Source organism: Engystomops pustulosus, chromosome 4 (assembly GCF_040894005.1).
Source record: "Engystomops pustulosus chromosome 4, aEngPut4.maternal, whole genome shotgun sequence".
Taxonomy (NCBI): domain Eukaryota; kingdom Metazoa; phylum Chordata; class Amphibia; order Anura; family Leptodactylidae; genus Engystomops; species Engystomops pustulosus.
Genome location: NC_092414.1, coordinates 78,037,914 through 78,053,601, shown reverse-complemented (window position 1 = coordinate 78,053,601; position 15,688 = coordinate 78,037,914). Strand labels below are relative to the sequence as shown.

At 40.6% G+C, this 15,688-nt stretch overlaps 1 protein-coding gene across 4 annotated transcripts in view; it reads right to left on the bottom strand.

The window, feature by feature from the left end:
• C4H12orf75 (chromosome 4 C12orf75 homolog) overlaps nucleotides 1-14,680 on the bottom strand; it is a 33,970-nt gene extending 19,290 nt beyond the window's left edge. For 2 of the 4 annotated variants that reach the window (XR_011854879.1, XR_011854878.1), the window contains exon 1: nucleotides 14,526-14,680. Coding sequence is in view for 2 of the 4 variants with exons in the window: in XM_072146456.1 (XP_072002557.1) it covers nucleotides 14,526-14,676 (151 nt within the window). In the remaining 2 variants the exon portion in view is untranslated. The remainder of the gene's footprint in view (nucleotides 1-14,525) is intronic. The other 2 variants (XM_072146456.1, XM_072146455.1) reach the window with 1 other exon arrangement.
• Nucleotides 14,681-15,688: the final 1,008 nt, after the last annotated feature.

Below are 15,688 nucleotides of genomic sequence, written 5' to 3'. Positions count from 1 at the left end.
AATACACACATGCATGTTTCATCTGACATGAATTCAGAATAAAACTTTGCTTTATTGGGATTACCAAAATTATTAATATTTGCCAAATGCCAGAATATTTAGAGAATTTTTGAAGGCATTTCTATTACTTTCTGCAAAAGTTTACATAGATTTCATTAGTATTTGGTGCCATTGCCCTTAAACTGTATGACTAGGGTTAAACATTTTCGGATATCCTTCCACAAGCTTCTCACAATAATTTGAAAACAGCACCCAAGGTTGAACCAGACTTGTGCAAGGCCACAATTCTCTTTTTAATATCTTAGTCGATTTCTTTAGACTTTTTCATGATGTTACAAAAGAGAAGCAAAGCATTCACACCACAGGTGGTGTATCTAATTAACTCAGATGCTCCCAGAAATTTCCAAAAGACATGGCATCATCATATGGGCTTTGCCAAAGGCATATTAATCTTATTGTTTGTACTTTGACTTTGCAGAAATAATGCCTGAAAAATGTTCTTTCTCTCATTATCCAGACATTTGACAAACATAAATAATTTTGGTAATCCTAATTGACCTAAAGAAACAAAATGGTGTTTGGTCTACAGTGCAGGATTTGATTCTACTGAGAAGTTATTTGTGTGGCACTGTTCTATTTGATGCTTGTGTGGTGGTTACAAATTCGGCTCCTTGAAGTACACACCTGTAACCCAAAGACTTAAAAAAGGATATATCGTAAACCTTTTAGTGAATGCAAGATTACTACAATAGCGTAATTTGATAATTTAAGAATATGCATTTTTCACTACAAATTCCATCTCTTAATTTTCCTAATTTATTTAGAGGGTGTATAGCATATATTATAATGCTTTACGTAGGCCACCCAGTGTATATTTGATACATGGGGTATGGCTTAATATTGTTTAGTTTGGATGTATATATTAATTAGGAGCACAGTGTTGTTATCCAGGTGACATCACGCTATACATGGCTGTGGTATCTTTGAAGGAGCAGTGTGGAGATCTGCTGCAGAAAGCTAAAGACATCTAGCAATGAATTTAGAAGAGATGAACCATGGCTGGGAGAAGTTGTAATGAAATAGTCTTCCTGATGAAGCAGAATGTTACATGCAAGGTATTAGTTGCCACTAATGTCTGTGTCACAGACTGACCCACTAGTGTGTGAGACAGCATCCGCACGTGTATTGTCAGTCATTGATCCAGTGGCAATGTTGGTATACTTTAATCAGTTTTTAGATGCTTTTTAAAGGGAACCTGTCATCCCGTAGTCCCATTAAAGTCCACAAACAGGACCTTGTATAATCCATGATCCCCCAGAGGTCCTTTTTGCCTAATTCTAAGTGCCAGCTCTCCAGATAAAGCCGCTTTTATTCATATGGAAAACGCAGTCAAGGAGGTAGGGATGCTCATCCGGGCAGTAAGGCAGACCCACCTACTGACTGCCATATACTCTGCCCACTCCAAGCATCGTTTTAGCCAGCCCTGCCTCTGAACGCCTTCCCATAATCTCATTCACTCTGGATGTGCATTGTGCCTGTGATCTTGGAGTTGGCACTGGTCCTCTGGGGGAAATGGTCTATACTTCACTGTTGGTGGGCTTTAGGGGGATTACAGAATGACAGGTTCCCTTTAAAAATGGAAGTTGGCTGAATATAGGATGGGATCAAGACTGCGCTTTTTTGAGGGTGGTGCATTTCAGTTTTCGCCTCAGGCAGCAAAAAGTATAGAATTGGCACTGCCTGTATATATATACCGGAATTGTCCTCACACTGTTGTGCACTCCTGTGTGTTTAGCTCTCTGCATTTAACTGTTACTCAGTATCCCCCTTCAGCTATAGCAGGCTCATGGCTGGATGCCACAGTCAATCACTCAGAACAGAGGCGGACTGTAGAACAATAACATGCACAGCAAAATATACAGCCCTGTAGAAAGGTCAGATTAAATCTCTTTTTAAGGCTGCTACATAGAACACTCTGAATTATATGTAGCAAGGTCATAACTGCTTTCAGAGTCCCTTTATTTAAAAGGAAACAAAACAAGCACATTTTTGTACCACATTCCCAGATTCCCCGAACAACCCCTTTTATTTTAAAATATAAAGCCATAGCAGGCCAAGAAAACACCCTTTGTTCATTTTTTCAGGTGCAAATGGTTATCCAATGAAGAGAACATACTGAATGTACTGATTGTTATATAGTAACCAGCATTTTTTAATCTTTATTAACGTTTCCCATGAGAGTTCATGATAAAGATATCATTTATGTTTTTTGTATTTTAAAAAATACTGCAGAAACGTGTGTTAATGCAAAAAATAAAAATATTGATTATCAGGTGAAGGTTGAAATTCAGCATGCAACACTAGATACAATGGTTGTATGTCATAAATCAATAAGCAGAAATACTGCAGAACCTTAACAGGTTATCCATGATCCTATTATAACATAAATGTTAAAAGAAATAGAAAAAGAAAGTTGGCACTCATCTAGAAATAGATCTGATGGTATAGTCCTTCTGCATTCCGCCTGCCTCTATCATAATCTGTAATTTAGTAATCCTGTAAAAAATGTGTTTAACAAGTTTGCTTATGTAAATGAACTACTACTACTAAGAGGCTACTGGGGCGTGCACTAGCCTTAGCTCCCAATGCCTGACCAGGCTAGTACACGCCCCAGTAGCCTCTGCAGTTAATTTACATATTACTATAAAAAAGTTTTTAAAAAGTTAGGTTACAGGATTATTAAAATTACAGATTAAGGCACCGTACCATGCCGTGAGCCCATAGAAGTGTATGGGGGGCGTACACTCACCGGCCACTTTATTAGGTACACCTGTCCAACTGCTCGTTAACACTTAATTTCTAATCAGCCAATCACATGGCGGCAACTCAGTGCATTTAGGCATGTAGACATGGTCAAGACAATCTCCTGCAGTTCAAACCGAGCATCAGTATGGGGAAGAAAGGCGATTTGAGTGCCTTTGAACGTGGCATGATTGTTGGTGCCAGAAGGGCTGGTCTGAGTATTTCAGAAACTGCTGATCTACTGGGATTTTCACGCAAAACCATCTCTAGGGTTTACAGAGAATGGTCCGAAAAAGAAAAAACATCCAGTGAGCGGCAGTTCTGTGAACGGAAATTCCTTGTTGATGCCAGAGGTCAGAGGAGAATGGGCTGACTGGTTCGAGCTGATAGAAAGGCAACAGCAACTCATATCGCCACCCGTTACAACCAAGGTAGGCAGAAGAGCATCTCTGAACGCACAGTACGTCGAACTTTGAGGCAGATGGGCTACAGCAGCAGAAGACCACACCGGGTGCCACTCCTTCCAGCTAAGAACAGGAAACTGAGGCTACAATTTGCACAAGCTCATCGAAATTGGACAGTAGAAGATTGGAAAAACGTTGCCTGGTTTGATGAGTCTCGATTTCTGATGCGACATTCGGATGGTAAGGTCAGAATTTGGCGTCAACAACATGAAAGCATGGATCCATCCTGCCTTGTATCAACGGTTCAGGCTGGTGGTGGTGGTGTCATGGTATGGGGAATATTTTCTTGGCACTCTTTTGGCCCCTTGGTACCAATTGAGCATCGTTGCAACGTCACAGCCTACCTGAGTATTGTTGCTTACCATGTCCATCCCTTTATGACCACAATGTACCCAACATCTGATGGCTACTTTCAGCAGGATAATGCACCATGTCATAAAGCTGGAATCATCTCAGACTGGTTTCTTGAACATGACAATGAGTTCACTGTACTCAAATGGCCTCCACAGTCACCAGATCTCAATCCAATAGAGCATCTTTGGGATGATTCGCATCATGGATGTGCAGCCAACAAATCTGCGGCAACTGTGTGATGCCATCATGTCAATATGGACCAAAATCTCTGAGGAATGCTTCCAGCACCTTGTTGAATCTAATCCACGAAGAATTGAGGCAGTTCTGAAGGCAAAAGGGGGTCCAACCCGTTACTAGCATGGTGTACCTAACAAAGTGGCCGGTGAGTGTATATCGGCCGTATATACGTCGGCCGTATATATGTCCCCCATACATGTGTGTGAATGTAGCCTAAGGCTGAGGCAGGCAGGAAAAATCTACCATCAGATCTACTAAAAAGTAGATTCCACATGGTAGGAATCTTTATAGAAAACCTACCATTTGATTTGATGATTTATGAAGCAAACATACCTTGAGAATGCTGTAGCTACACTGATGAAGAATCATATCTTGTTTCATCTCTGAGCTGAGTGGCTTTGCTGAAAAAACAATTATAAAATTCTGATAATGAAGCGCTCTCGCTCCTTTGCCTGGCTCAGCACTTTTCATCTCACATTAGCTATGCACTGCACCAGAGAATCAGTGTTTTCCCTGAGAGGCAGAAGTAATCAATCGCTGCACCATCCCCCAGCTGCTGTGTATGAGTAATCCAGCTCAGGTTGATTAGTCCTTTCTAGACTATTCAAAAACTCTGTGCAATGTGTTTATCAACGGCAGGCTGAAGCAACCTAGCTTTCCCAAGATCCTGCGTGTTATAATTGTTTTTTTCAGCAAAACCACTTAGCACAGGGATTAAACAAGATATGTGCCTGCATCAGTTTAGCTAAAGCTTTCTCATGGTATGTTTGGTTAATAATGTATGAAATCAAATGGTAGATTTCCTTTAAGAACCAGAGAACAAATGACAATTTATCTATGTATGTATCGTAAAGCCAACTGAAGCATGACAAAATGAATATAAGCCACTAAATTTAGACATGCTGTCCTGTTCAGTGAGCATAAAAGTGAGCCTAGACGATTGCCATAATAAACATGGGGTGGCTTATTTTTTCAATTTCTGGAAGATTTATTTTAATAATTAATCTTTAATAATGTGAATTTCTATTCATCCTATTGCTGTTATTTTGGAAAACTCCAGGGCTCCAGGATCCATTAACACCTATGGAGCCCCTCAGGTTTTTTTGCCTGCCGTCCTTTATCCTGGTGGTAGATGCCCTTTAAGCTATCTCCCAGTGAAATAAAAATAATGCCATTTTCAAATGCTCCCTGGATGGAGGGAATTATTCATTTTTAATTAATGAGATTCTCATTTTGAAAACAAAGATCTATATAACTTAAGATTGCAGCAGATGTCGTACCTCATCCAGGACGACTTATCTCAAACACAAATGATCCTTTATCACATCATTTGCATATGACTTTCCGCTAAAAATGTGCATTGAGTGGGGCTCGACCCGATCGTATACGCGTTTCCAGTGGTCACTGCAATTGGGACGAGGCCTGCCCCCCATGTGCTAGCATTGCCTTTGTAAATGCAGCGGTTGTGGTACGTGTGACCTCACCATAAAGAAGTCTTTTTCTGTATGTAAAAGGGTGATTTTAATGTAAAATAAGGAATGCTAAGAAAGTTATTTTATACTCTACTGGAGGGTGCCGGTAGTTTACTGGTGAAATTGCTGGTAACAGATTCCCTTTTAGTCATCTTGTAAAAATGTTTATTGAACTGGTAATTTTTGTTTTTAAAGCAATACTTAACACACAAAGATATAGCAAAGGGGAAAAAGCATATTTTGTGGACACCTTCCTCTGCAGATTACCAAAAAAACACCTAAGACTTACAGCACAGGAAAGTGACGATTTTCCACTGTGAAAAACGGACGTGTTCTTCTAGGATTTATTGCAGTCTATAAGTGATCTGTGAATAACGATTCTGACTTGGCTCTACCCCTTAATGGATCGGTCACACATCAATTAAAATAAGGGCACTGATTTATTTAACAGTATAGCATTTAGTGCAGCCATTTGCCGCATGTTCAAAGAACGGACACTACATGGCCAATCTTCACTGTTGCGTGCATCTAGACTAATACAGCTCGCCACTATGGGAAAAACTGTAGAAAATTCCAAAAATGAGAACCTGGAAGACACATACACATTTTAATTGGATAACAATAGAAAAGTTTATTTTGAAAACTAGTCTTAATGAATGTATGGCACATGGCAAACCCTAGTCATTACTATTCTGTGATCTATATAAAGGAAGCCCCAATCATCAGGCCATTTCCTTAGGAGATGTTAGCTACCCTCTAAAAGCATCAACATAATACATGGAAATGGCTTGGTATTTCCATGTCCTATACCATCAATAGAACCCCATTTTACAATGATAATGTGACTCTTACAAAAACATTTTTGCCAATGTATTAACACATTAAAAGGGCTCTCTTACCCTCCAGGAAGTACTAACTGCACGTACATACATGTCTTACACAGGCAGCAATGCTAGATAGCTGGTTATTTTCTACAGGAGGTTAAAGAATGAAAGGAGTTCTATCATTTTAATTCTTTTTCAATAAGCAGCCATGTCTATTCCTCCTCCAACTTCTGATCTGAATGCAGCCCAATCAACATAAGACTGCTTTCACGTCAAGTTATATATGCCGTATATTTCTGCTTTTATCATGAAAGCTACCACCATACCTGCTGACGTGTCCATAGACTTACACTGGAAGCCTCCGTTTTTGCCTCCGTCTTCTCGCAATATGACACATTCAGCAACAAATTAACTCTGGGGTGGAGATAGAGGCAGTGGGAGCTGCTGTCTGCACATTCAGGTCTGGCAAATGGAATTCTGGGTGCCCGGGTCTACAGTGGTGCTCTTAGTCTTACAGCCGCATAAGCTTATGAAGCACAGGCGGTCTGCAACCTCGGATAACCCATCAGCCAATAAAAAAAGCCTCTTACACACTTTGTATGATACTTTTTTTAAGGAGTAAAACCTTATGCAAAACAGTCTTTGATGCTTGTACAAGCGTTAATGCAACCACTTTTCTTTTCTAAATATATACAATTTTTGAGATGTGGCAATAATAGGAATCATTCCTTGACAATTATTACACATAGATGTTTACAAAAACATCCCTATTACTTATTGTTCAGACTTCGGCAAGAGCTGGCAAGCTGTTTGTGTCTAATGGATATATTGTTTGCAGAGTCATCCTCTTACAACATTTGCCATGACCTATATTTTCCAGGGACAAAAGTGCACTTTAACTTGCAGGTTTTTGTTCATAAAAGCAGTTTTAGCTCAACCCTAACCTACAATTTGAGGGTTACATTAAAAAATCCTGCCTGACCCTCAGCATATTTTGTGCTATGGATGACAACCCTGACAATATTCTGCACTTTGCCGTGCTCAGCAGGGACAAAGGACTTTTTATTTCAAATAAATTTATGGTGTCTAGTTTTTAATATTCCTGCACCTGTTGTCATTCATTTCTATTAAAATCAATAAAATGCACACAGCCACTTTAAATAGCCTTTTAGAAGCCTAATATTGTGATACATAGTGGGTTTGTATATGAATAAATGTGAGGAACAATGTAAGGACACAGAGCCTTTGCAGTTTAGCCATGAACACTGCAGAATCCTAAACTGAGGTTGGAAGTAAATCTCATGTTTTTAATATTTTGATATAGTTTCAGTGCCTTATGGGGAGGTGTAGCATGGAGCCAGGTGGATTTGCTGGACAGCCAGACAGCTACTATTACATTTGGGATACTAAATATGTCACCATGAACAACATGTGCAGGAAAATTCATGAAGACTGGCATTATGTACACCAGTGTTTAGCCTCTGTGCGCTGGAGTAATTTGTATCCATTTCATTAGTGGTATTTAACTTATTCCCATTTCCATAAATCCAACAGCTGAGGCCATGAGCAATCAAAAGAATACAAGCAGGATGTGCTCCATTATCTTCTATGGGACTGCTGGAGATAGAACAGCACTCTCCAGCTCCATTCATTTAAGATAAGTGCTGTTCTTGTGAACAAGGGGAACCTAACAAATGTCAAGTTATCCCCTCGATTGGGAATAAAAAATTACTTGCGGAAACTGGAATATTCTTTGAATGAATTATGAGCATCTCCTACAACGCACAAGTTGTGAACTAGTGTAGACTTACACTTTTACAGCAATTTCTAGCATAACTTGCGATACACTGTTGGGACCCTCATGAAAAGGGATATTAGCAATATCAAAAAGTTTCAATATTTGGTGCAAAAAAAAGGATGGTGGCAAAATTTGTGGGATAGGCGAATGATGAACTTCCTTTAATACGTAGTTTAAAACATTTTTATAGCAGCAATACATTTCAGGTCTCGTTTTTATTTTCAATGCAAGTGCTTGAAAATATTTGTTCATAGCATGTGGCCACTTTATGAGGGATGGATGAGTTATGTAGAGGCCTACCTAGGTTGTATGTTCTATTTAAAAGTCACATCCATCCGAGCCTATACTTTTTCTTACGTTATATTAATACAAATTAGTATATACCAAATAAACTGTCAATTTATGGAATCTAATGTAGCTAAAATTATTAGATTTATCCAAGGTTCTCCAGCACTATAAAATGGATATAAGAACTTCACAGGTTATTAAACCTGCTGACTGCAAGATCAGAAATAGCCCCATAGACAGGATCACGGAGCATTTAGCATGAAGTAGCTGCTGTTGCAATACTGACTACAGCTAAATAGCTACTTGTTTTTATAATATATGTTTACCAATGTGACTGTAACTTCCATCTGATATACCGGTTAGGACTCATTCAGACGTTCTTTTTGCTTCCCCAAAAAATGTGGACATGTGATATACATGTGCAGTCCGTATTGCATCTGCATCTGTTTCTTTTAAATCCGTATGTAATCCGTTTTTTTCAAAAGGATGGTTTACTGATGTATTTTCTGCCCTCCCCAGTTGGTTCCCTGGCAACATTTGAGAAAAAACAAAGCCCATTCGGATGTCATCCATGTGCCGTCCATTATTTTTGCGGATCCATTGTCTTCTATAGAGGTCTGTGAGAGAAAAAAAAATTGCAGCATGCGCTATTTTTTTTTTTCTTACATGCGGACCAATCTGCACATCAGTGAAAAATGTGATTCAATTCAATAGTGAGTCAATTAGTTAGTATGCCATCTACTAAAAAAATTAATAGCATACTGATGTCAAAAGCACCTGTCTGAAAGAGTCATTAATTTCAGGGGGTTTTTGTAACTTAGAAAAATAGTTTAGAACCCTGTTCTAAATGAGAACCTACAGCTCCCAAATCACCCACATGTATAATCAACATTATACAGAACACTTCAAAGGTTGGCCACTATTGCACTATTGAAGTTTACTAGTGTGAATATGAGACCCTAATAGGGTCATCCATATAGCACTCCCCCTGGTAAAGTTTGTATATGGTCACTGGACCCACCGGCAGCAGGACCAGGGACTTCCTGTCTCCTGCTGCCTACTGGCGGATGGAGAGGGCTCTGCGGTGAATACTGTGCAGTTGTCCTGGCACACCCCTCCAACAAATGCTATGGGAGTGATTATGATGGAAACGGTGTGGCAATAATGATTACACGACCCTTATCCATTCACTGGAAGGCAGAGGACAGGATGTCACACAAATTTACACAACTTTTATCAGGTACTATATCTCTATTCCCTATTCGTGCGTAGTACTTACTCTAGTAAAGTTTTGTAATAGAGGCCAACCTCTAAAAACTTTTCATACCTTTCCAGCAATATAAAATTTTTGATTTTAGAGTAATGCAAATGAACTTTTCATAAAGGTGTCTTTTAGTGAACCCATTTTCTTACACCTAGGGTCAGCAAAGGCTGGTGTTGAAAAAAAAAGTGGGGTCCATGCCTCTGGTGCGCCAAGGAGCTAAACAGCATAATGTATTGATAAAAATGTTAAAGAAATAAAGTAATAATATTACAACAATATTTGTAATCCCACACATTAATACTGGGGGAACGGGGCTAGATAAATTTTTCTGCTCTTTCTGTACTGTAATCCAAGACAGTTTCCCCCCTCTAAAATCTTTTACTAACCAACACTGAATTATTGTAAAACGGAAGCTGCAGAACCTCCAGCAGGCCACTCATTCTGCAGAATGAATCGTCTTGAATTCAAATAGGTAGGGCCACCAGATCAGCCAAGGGAGAACAAATAATCTCTTTACGGAGCCAGGCTGCTTAATATTGTATAGAAAGCAGTTGCTGATTCAGCATGAAGACCTTAAACACCTTAAAGAAAGTATACCATCAAAATCCAGCATGATAAACCAGGGACACTTACTCACAGATCCAAGAGCCGTTACTGTGGTAATCTACTTATATTTGTTATCAATGAGTCTGAGGGGCTCTGGTGAGTGTTTCCGGAGTGTTGTAGCTTCACATGATGTTACAATGAGCAGAACATGTCTTGCTTCCCTCCTGCTCCTCTCCCTCCTCCCTCTGGCTGTTTAATCTAGCAACAGCAGGAAGTGCAAGGGGAGACCTGCCCTGCTCATTGTAGCAACCAGTGAAAGGACATCACTGCGGGGGGAGGGGGAAACACAGCACCAGCCCAACCATATCTAATAATCACACCAGCAGACCCCGGTAGCCAATAGCCACCATGCCTGCCCTACAATAGCCAATAGACACAGCACTTTCTCCCAGTAGCCACAGTAGTCACTGCATTTGCCCCCAGTCGCCAATGGTATAAAAAATAAACATACTTACCCTGTTCCTCTTGGTGCCTTCTTCATGTTGACCCGGTGCAGGTGGACACGTCATCACCCGTTTCCTGTGATGTATCTAGCATCACACAGGCAGTGACGCTGGCATCCTGTGATGGACAGAGAACAGCGGAGCACAGGAGCTCTGCTGCAGCAGCTAATGGATGGGAACCGGCTCTCTGCCCTGCTTCCTCTTGGCTTGGCAAAAAATTCATAATATTAACAACCGGCTCACCCGATCCCACACTAGAATAGTCCTCTTTTAATATTATTTTGTTCATAAGATAAACTTGATTACTGTAAAGTTATGTACGTGGGCCGAGAATCAAGATTTATAATTATGTATTAAATAGTAAAATTTCTACTAACACTTTGATCACTCCTGTACAATTGGGACCCAGTGCATAAGAAAGAGATGGCTGAACTAGAGAGGGTGTAGAGGAGAGTCACCAAGGTTAAAGGAAACCACTTGAAGTGGCAGGTTTCCGATGGCAATACCGAGCACCAGCTCAGGGTGAGCTGGTGCCGGAGCCTATTTTACCGCGGTTTAAAACACTTTTTAAACTTTATAGCCGGCGCAGGCAGGTACGCGCTCGGCGCTTACCATGCGCGCGGCTCTCATTCACTTCCTATGTAGCCGCGCGCACGGTAAGCGCCGATTGCGTACCTGCCTGCGCCGGCTATAAAGTTTAAAAAGTGTTTTAAACCGCGATACCGCGGTTTAAAACACTAACTAAAATAGGCTCCGGCACCAGCTAACCCTGAGCTGGTGCTCGGTATTGCCATCGGAAACCTGCCACTTCAAGTGGTAGGTTTCCTTTAATGATACGGATACAAGTATAGACAGGTTACCAAACTTGGAGCACCTTTCTTGAAAGGAAAAATATCATGTTAAAGTAACTAGATTTATGGAATGGGATGTTGATTCAGGCATTCATTTGATTGCCATATTTGGAATGGGGAAGAATTTCAGCCATCCCTCCCAATACAGACGGTCCCCTACTTAAAGGGGTATTCTCATCTGGGCATTCACATTCAGTTTCATTAATTTGCCATATATAAACATTTTTTTTTAATTAATGTTATTAAAAAAAATTGTAAAGATAATTTCTCATAAATGTAGTCATATGGTCCCTTAGAAACGAGATAGCTTCCTCGGACACGGCCACCTCTGCTGTCTGGGAGTTACTGCATAACACCACAGCCGTCCCGTGGTAATGAAAGCTGAATCCATGTGGTCAGGCAGGGCTCAATAGCGCATGTCTGGCCACCGCTGCCAAAATGTGAGGTGGTCGTATCCGAGGAAGCTATCTTGTTTCTGCATGGCTACATTTATGAGAAATTATCTTCACACAGGAACATTTTTTTTTAATAACATCCAATTGAAGAAATGTTTACATATGGCAAATGAATTAAATGTAAATGCCCAGATGGGAATACCCCTTTAAGGACACCCGACTTACAGATGACCTCTCTACCTACTGTGACCTCTGGTGATGCTGTCTGAATGCTTTTATTTAGTCCCAGGCTGCACTGATCAGCTGTAAGGAGTCTGTAATGAAGTTTTATTGATAATCCTTGATCCCATTACAGCAAAAAAATTTGAAAATCCAATTGTCACTGGCCCAAAAAATTATTTTATCTGGAGCTACATTTATAAAATATACAGTTCCGACTTACATACAAATTCAACTTAAGTCCAAACCCAATGAACCTATCTTGTACGTAAACCGGGGACTGCCTGTATAGACAAATGGCATCTACCTAGATCATCAAAGTCGGATTACAAGTTAACAGTAATAAATAAAGTGTCTTGTTTAAATCAACTAAAGCAGGCCACATGTACACGACTGTGTGCCGAAGTGGGCCGTAAACAAGGCAAAGATTCTGACCCACTTCAGCCAGGGGTGAGCTGCATTCATATGAGCCAGGTGATTGGCTCAGTCACGGTTTGGTGAGACATGGTGTTCTCACCGCACCATGGCGTTACACAATAGACCACTATGGAAGCCCCCATATACTGTCATATGGACAAGTCCTTACTTTGTAATCTTGAGTATAAGCATCAGCACCCAGTTTACATATTTCCTCATTCTCAGGATCGTCAGGGGGTTCCTGCAGGGAACAGACATTTACTGATATCCTATTAATAAAGGGTGAGAATAAATGTCTTTAGTGGGAACCCCATAAAAGCCCTTGATCGCACAGGTTGGACACACCATGGGTGGGAAGGGGGGGTTAGTTAAGCCCTGTGTGCCACAACTGAAAAATTGTCACAAGCTCACTCCAGTCATAAGGTAGCGCAGATACACATTTCAGAATAGACATGCTAAGTTTCTAAAATTCTGCAGCATTTCAGCCATAAGTTCCTTTACATTCTGCACTATAGCAGGACCTCATTCTTGGTACAGTGGCTTTCACAATATGCAGTTCCCACTGTACATGTCCTGGTATGAACCATCAATGCACGGGTCTGGTTACTGCTCAAAGGAAAAGGACATTGCTCATCTGTCCCTACATCTATTAACTATCATTGATCTCGCTATGTACTGGATAAATACTGCTGTAAGCTGAACTTCAATTAGAAGCATGTGTAAAAATCTACTGACAGAGGAGTCATTCCTAAAATAGTCTAAAATAACAACTATAGCAAAAATCCAAATATTGATTGAAAAGCACAATTCAACTCTATCTGGAGGCACATCATGATTTTGTAAAACAAATCCAGGAACATTTCTTTGGTCCCGAATCAATAAGACAATTATCTGTAAATGTAGAGGAAAGATGATCTCTGTAGGACTAGCTTCAGGTCTGGGTGGAAAACAAGATCTTCATCGGTTTGTAACATATATTTTTGCCCAACAGAAATTGCTGAAAATAATTGTATAATATTTTAACTTGAATTAGCAGTTATCATTGTGTCAGTGGCGTGACTATCCTCATGTGCCACTGCAATAAAAGCTCTTTAGCTGCACTTTATGGCACATAGCCTGAAGAGGATCTCTGTGGAGAAGTGTGCCCAGGCGTGACGCAAATGGATGCAAATGTGTAATCTAAGATCTACTAGAGCACTTTATGCTTATGCCAGTAGATAGCATACAGATGATGATAATAATCTATGTACTTATATACTTTATTAACACCTTGCTAGACTATGATGTTCTCCAACCTGGCACGGATTGTGGGTGTTAAAAAAAAAGATCCTGCCCTTATCTCTTTGAGGTTTGGACCTTAGATACACTGCTCACTAAGAGAGAAAGAAGCAGAAGAATCACTTCAAAAGGTTAAGTCTAGCTTTAAGCCTGTACTCGTCCAAACATGTCCAAAATAGCAAGTGAACAGAAGCCAAGACATTTATACTTCTGAATTCATAGCGTTATAAGTGTAGGATTTTTAAAAAAAAAAATTTATTATCTATTCTTACCTTTTGTTGTGCCATTTCTCTACTTTTAACAGTAGCTTGTTCAGACTATGCAGGGTCACCAACTTGGCATACAAAGCAAACAAGACCTCAAAAAAGCTACTACAGATTTATTTCAGGAGGAATACAAGCAGGAGAGGTGATATGTTTTCTTTAAGGATGAATATATTTTGTCTATTTCAACAAATTTACTGAGAACTGACATGCGATACACCAGAGAGATAAATAACCTCATCATAGCAGAGGATGAATTCCTGTTCTGTCCCATTCTAGAACCAGAACAAAAATAACCACTTGTTACCTCTTACAACCTCCAAATGTTCTAATAAAATGGGAAGAGGATACAATAATATTCACCAGATGTCCCAAAGCTGAAACGCAAACAATGTACTTCAGTGCACGTTGCCGTCCAGTGTGTACATGTGCCTGTAGGTAATGCACACACTATATACTAGGGCTGCACAAGGGTAAACAAGACAACAGGACATGGCAGGGCGCTCTGCCACAGCTGGCAGCTCAGTGATGGCAGGCGGATGCCTCTTACCTCCCGCAGAAGACGAGTTGCTGCAGCCCATGCTGCGGGGTACACGGGGACAGCAGGAGAGGCGCGGATAATGCTGACACAGGAGCAGCGGAAAGCAGAGTGATGGGAGACACAAGGAGCAGGACACTGCTGCAGCCCGCAGGACTGCCATCAAGCCGCTGTCCAATCAGAACCCAGAATCTCACCCCTACCTCCCTCCCATTGGACCTGGCCATGGGCGGGAGTATAAAAGCAGCAATTTTTCCCAACACACTGTCAGTGTGAGAGCGCTGCTCGGGAACTTGTATGTTTGTCTATCCACATCCAAGGGAAGGAGACATCCACATTCATTACCGGTTTCCTATCTTTGCTTAAAGGATTTTACTGTTTTAAGCGTCTGTTATGACAAGACCCGTTTGCACAGTTATTGAAAACAAGCCATGTAGGATTTTTTTCTGCCTATTTAAAGGCGTATTTTTTTCACAACATATTTTATTTTATCAAAACCAGTGAAACAGTGCACTGAATTTTGGGAAACACATTTTGTGTCTTAAGCCAGTCCCATTGCCCCATCCCTTATCAGATCCCCTATCATAGTATAATATCCACCCATATGTTGCAATAATGTTCACTGCCTCTTGCCAGCCCATGACATGAACCCATATGTAATACCTCCAATTACAGCAGCAATGCATAATATCCCGATTTTCTGTAAACCCACAGTTGTGCTGCCCCATTTAGTGATCATTGTTAATTATCCTATCCCCACTTGTAATGCCCTAGCTTTGTATACTGGTACCCCTCACTTTGTGGTCCCCACTCCTCCTCCACATATTGCAGCCCCTATCCTTCCCTTCACATTGATCCCCCAGCTCCTCCACTTCACATTGTTCCTCCTCTCCTCCCCTTTACTCTGTGCCCTTCCATCCCTTATTACCTTAATATTGTGGACCCTCTCCTCCTACCCCTCAAATTTTTGCCCCTCTCCTCCTCCCCTCACATTGTGGCTCCTCTCCTCCACCCCTCACTTTGTGGTCCATGTATTCCTCACCTCACATTGTGGTTTCCTCTTCACATTGTACCTCCATGTGTGAGATTAAAATTCTGCTAGGTGCTCATGGCAACCTATCAGAGCTCAGATTAAATCTTCTAAACTTCATAAGCAACTAGCACAGTTTTGACCT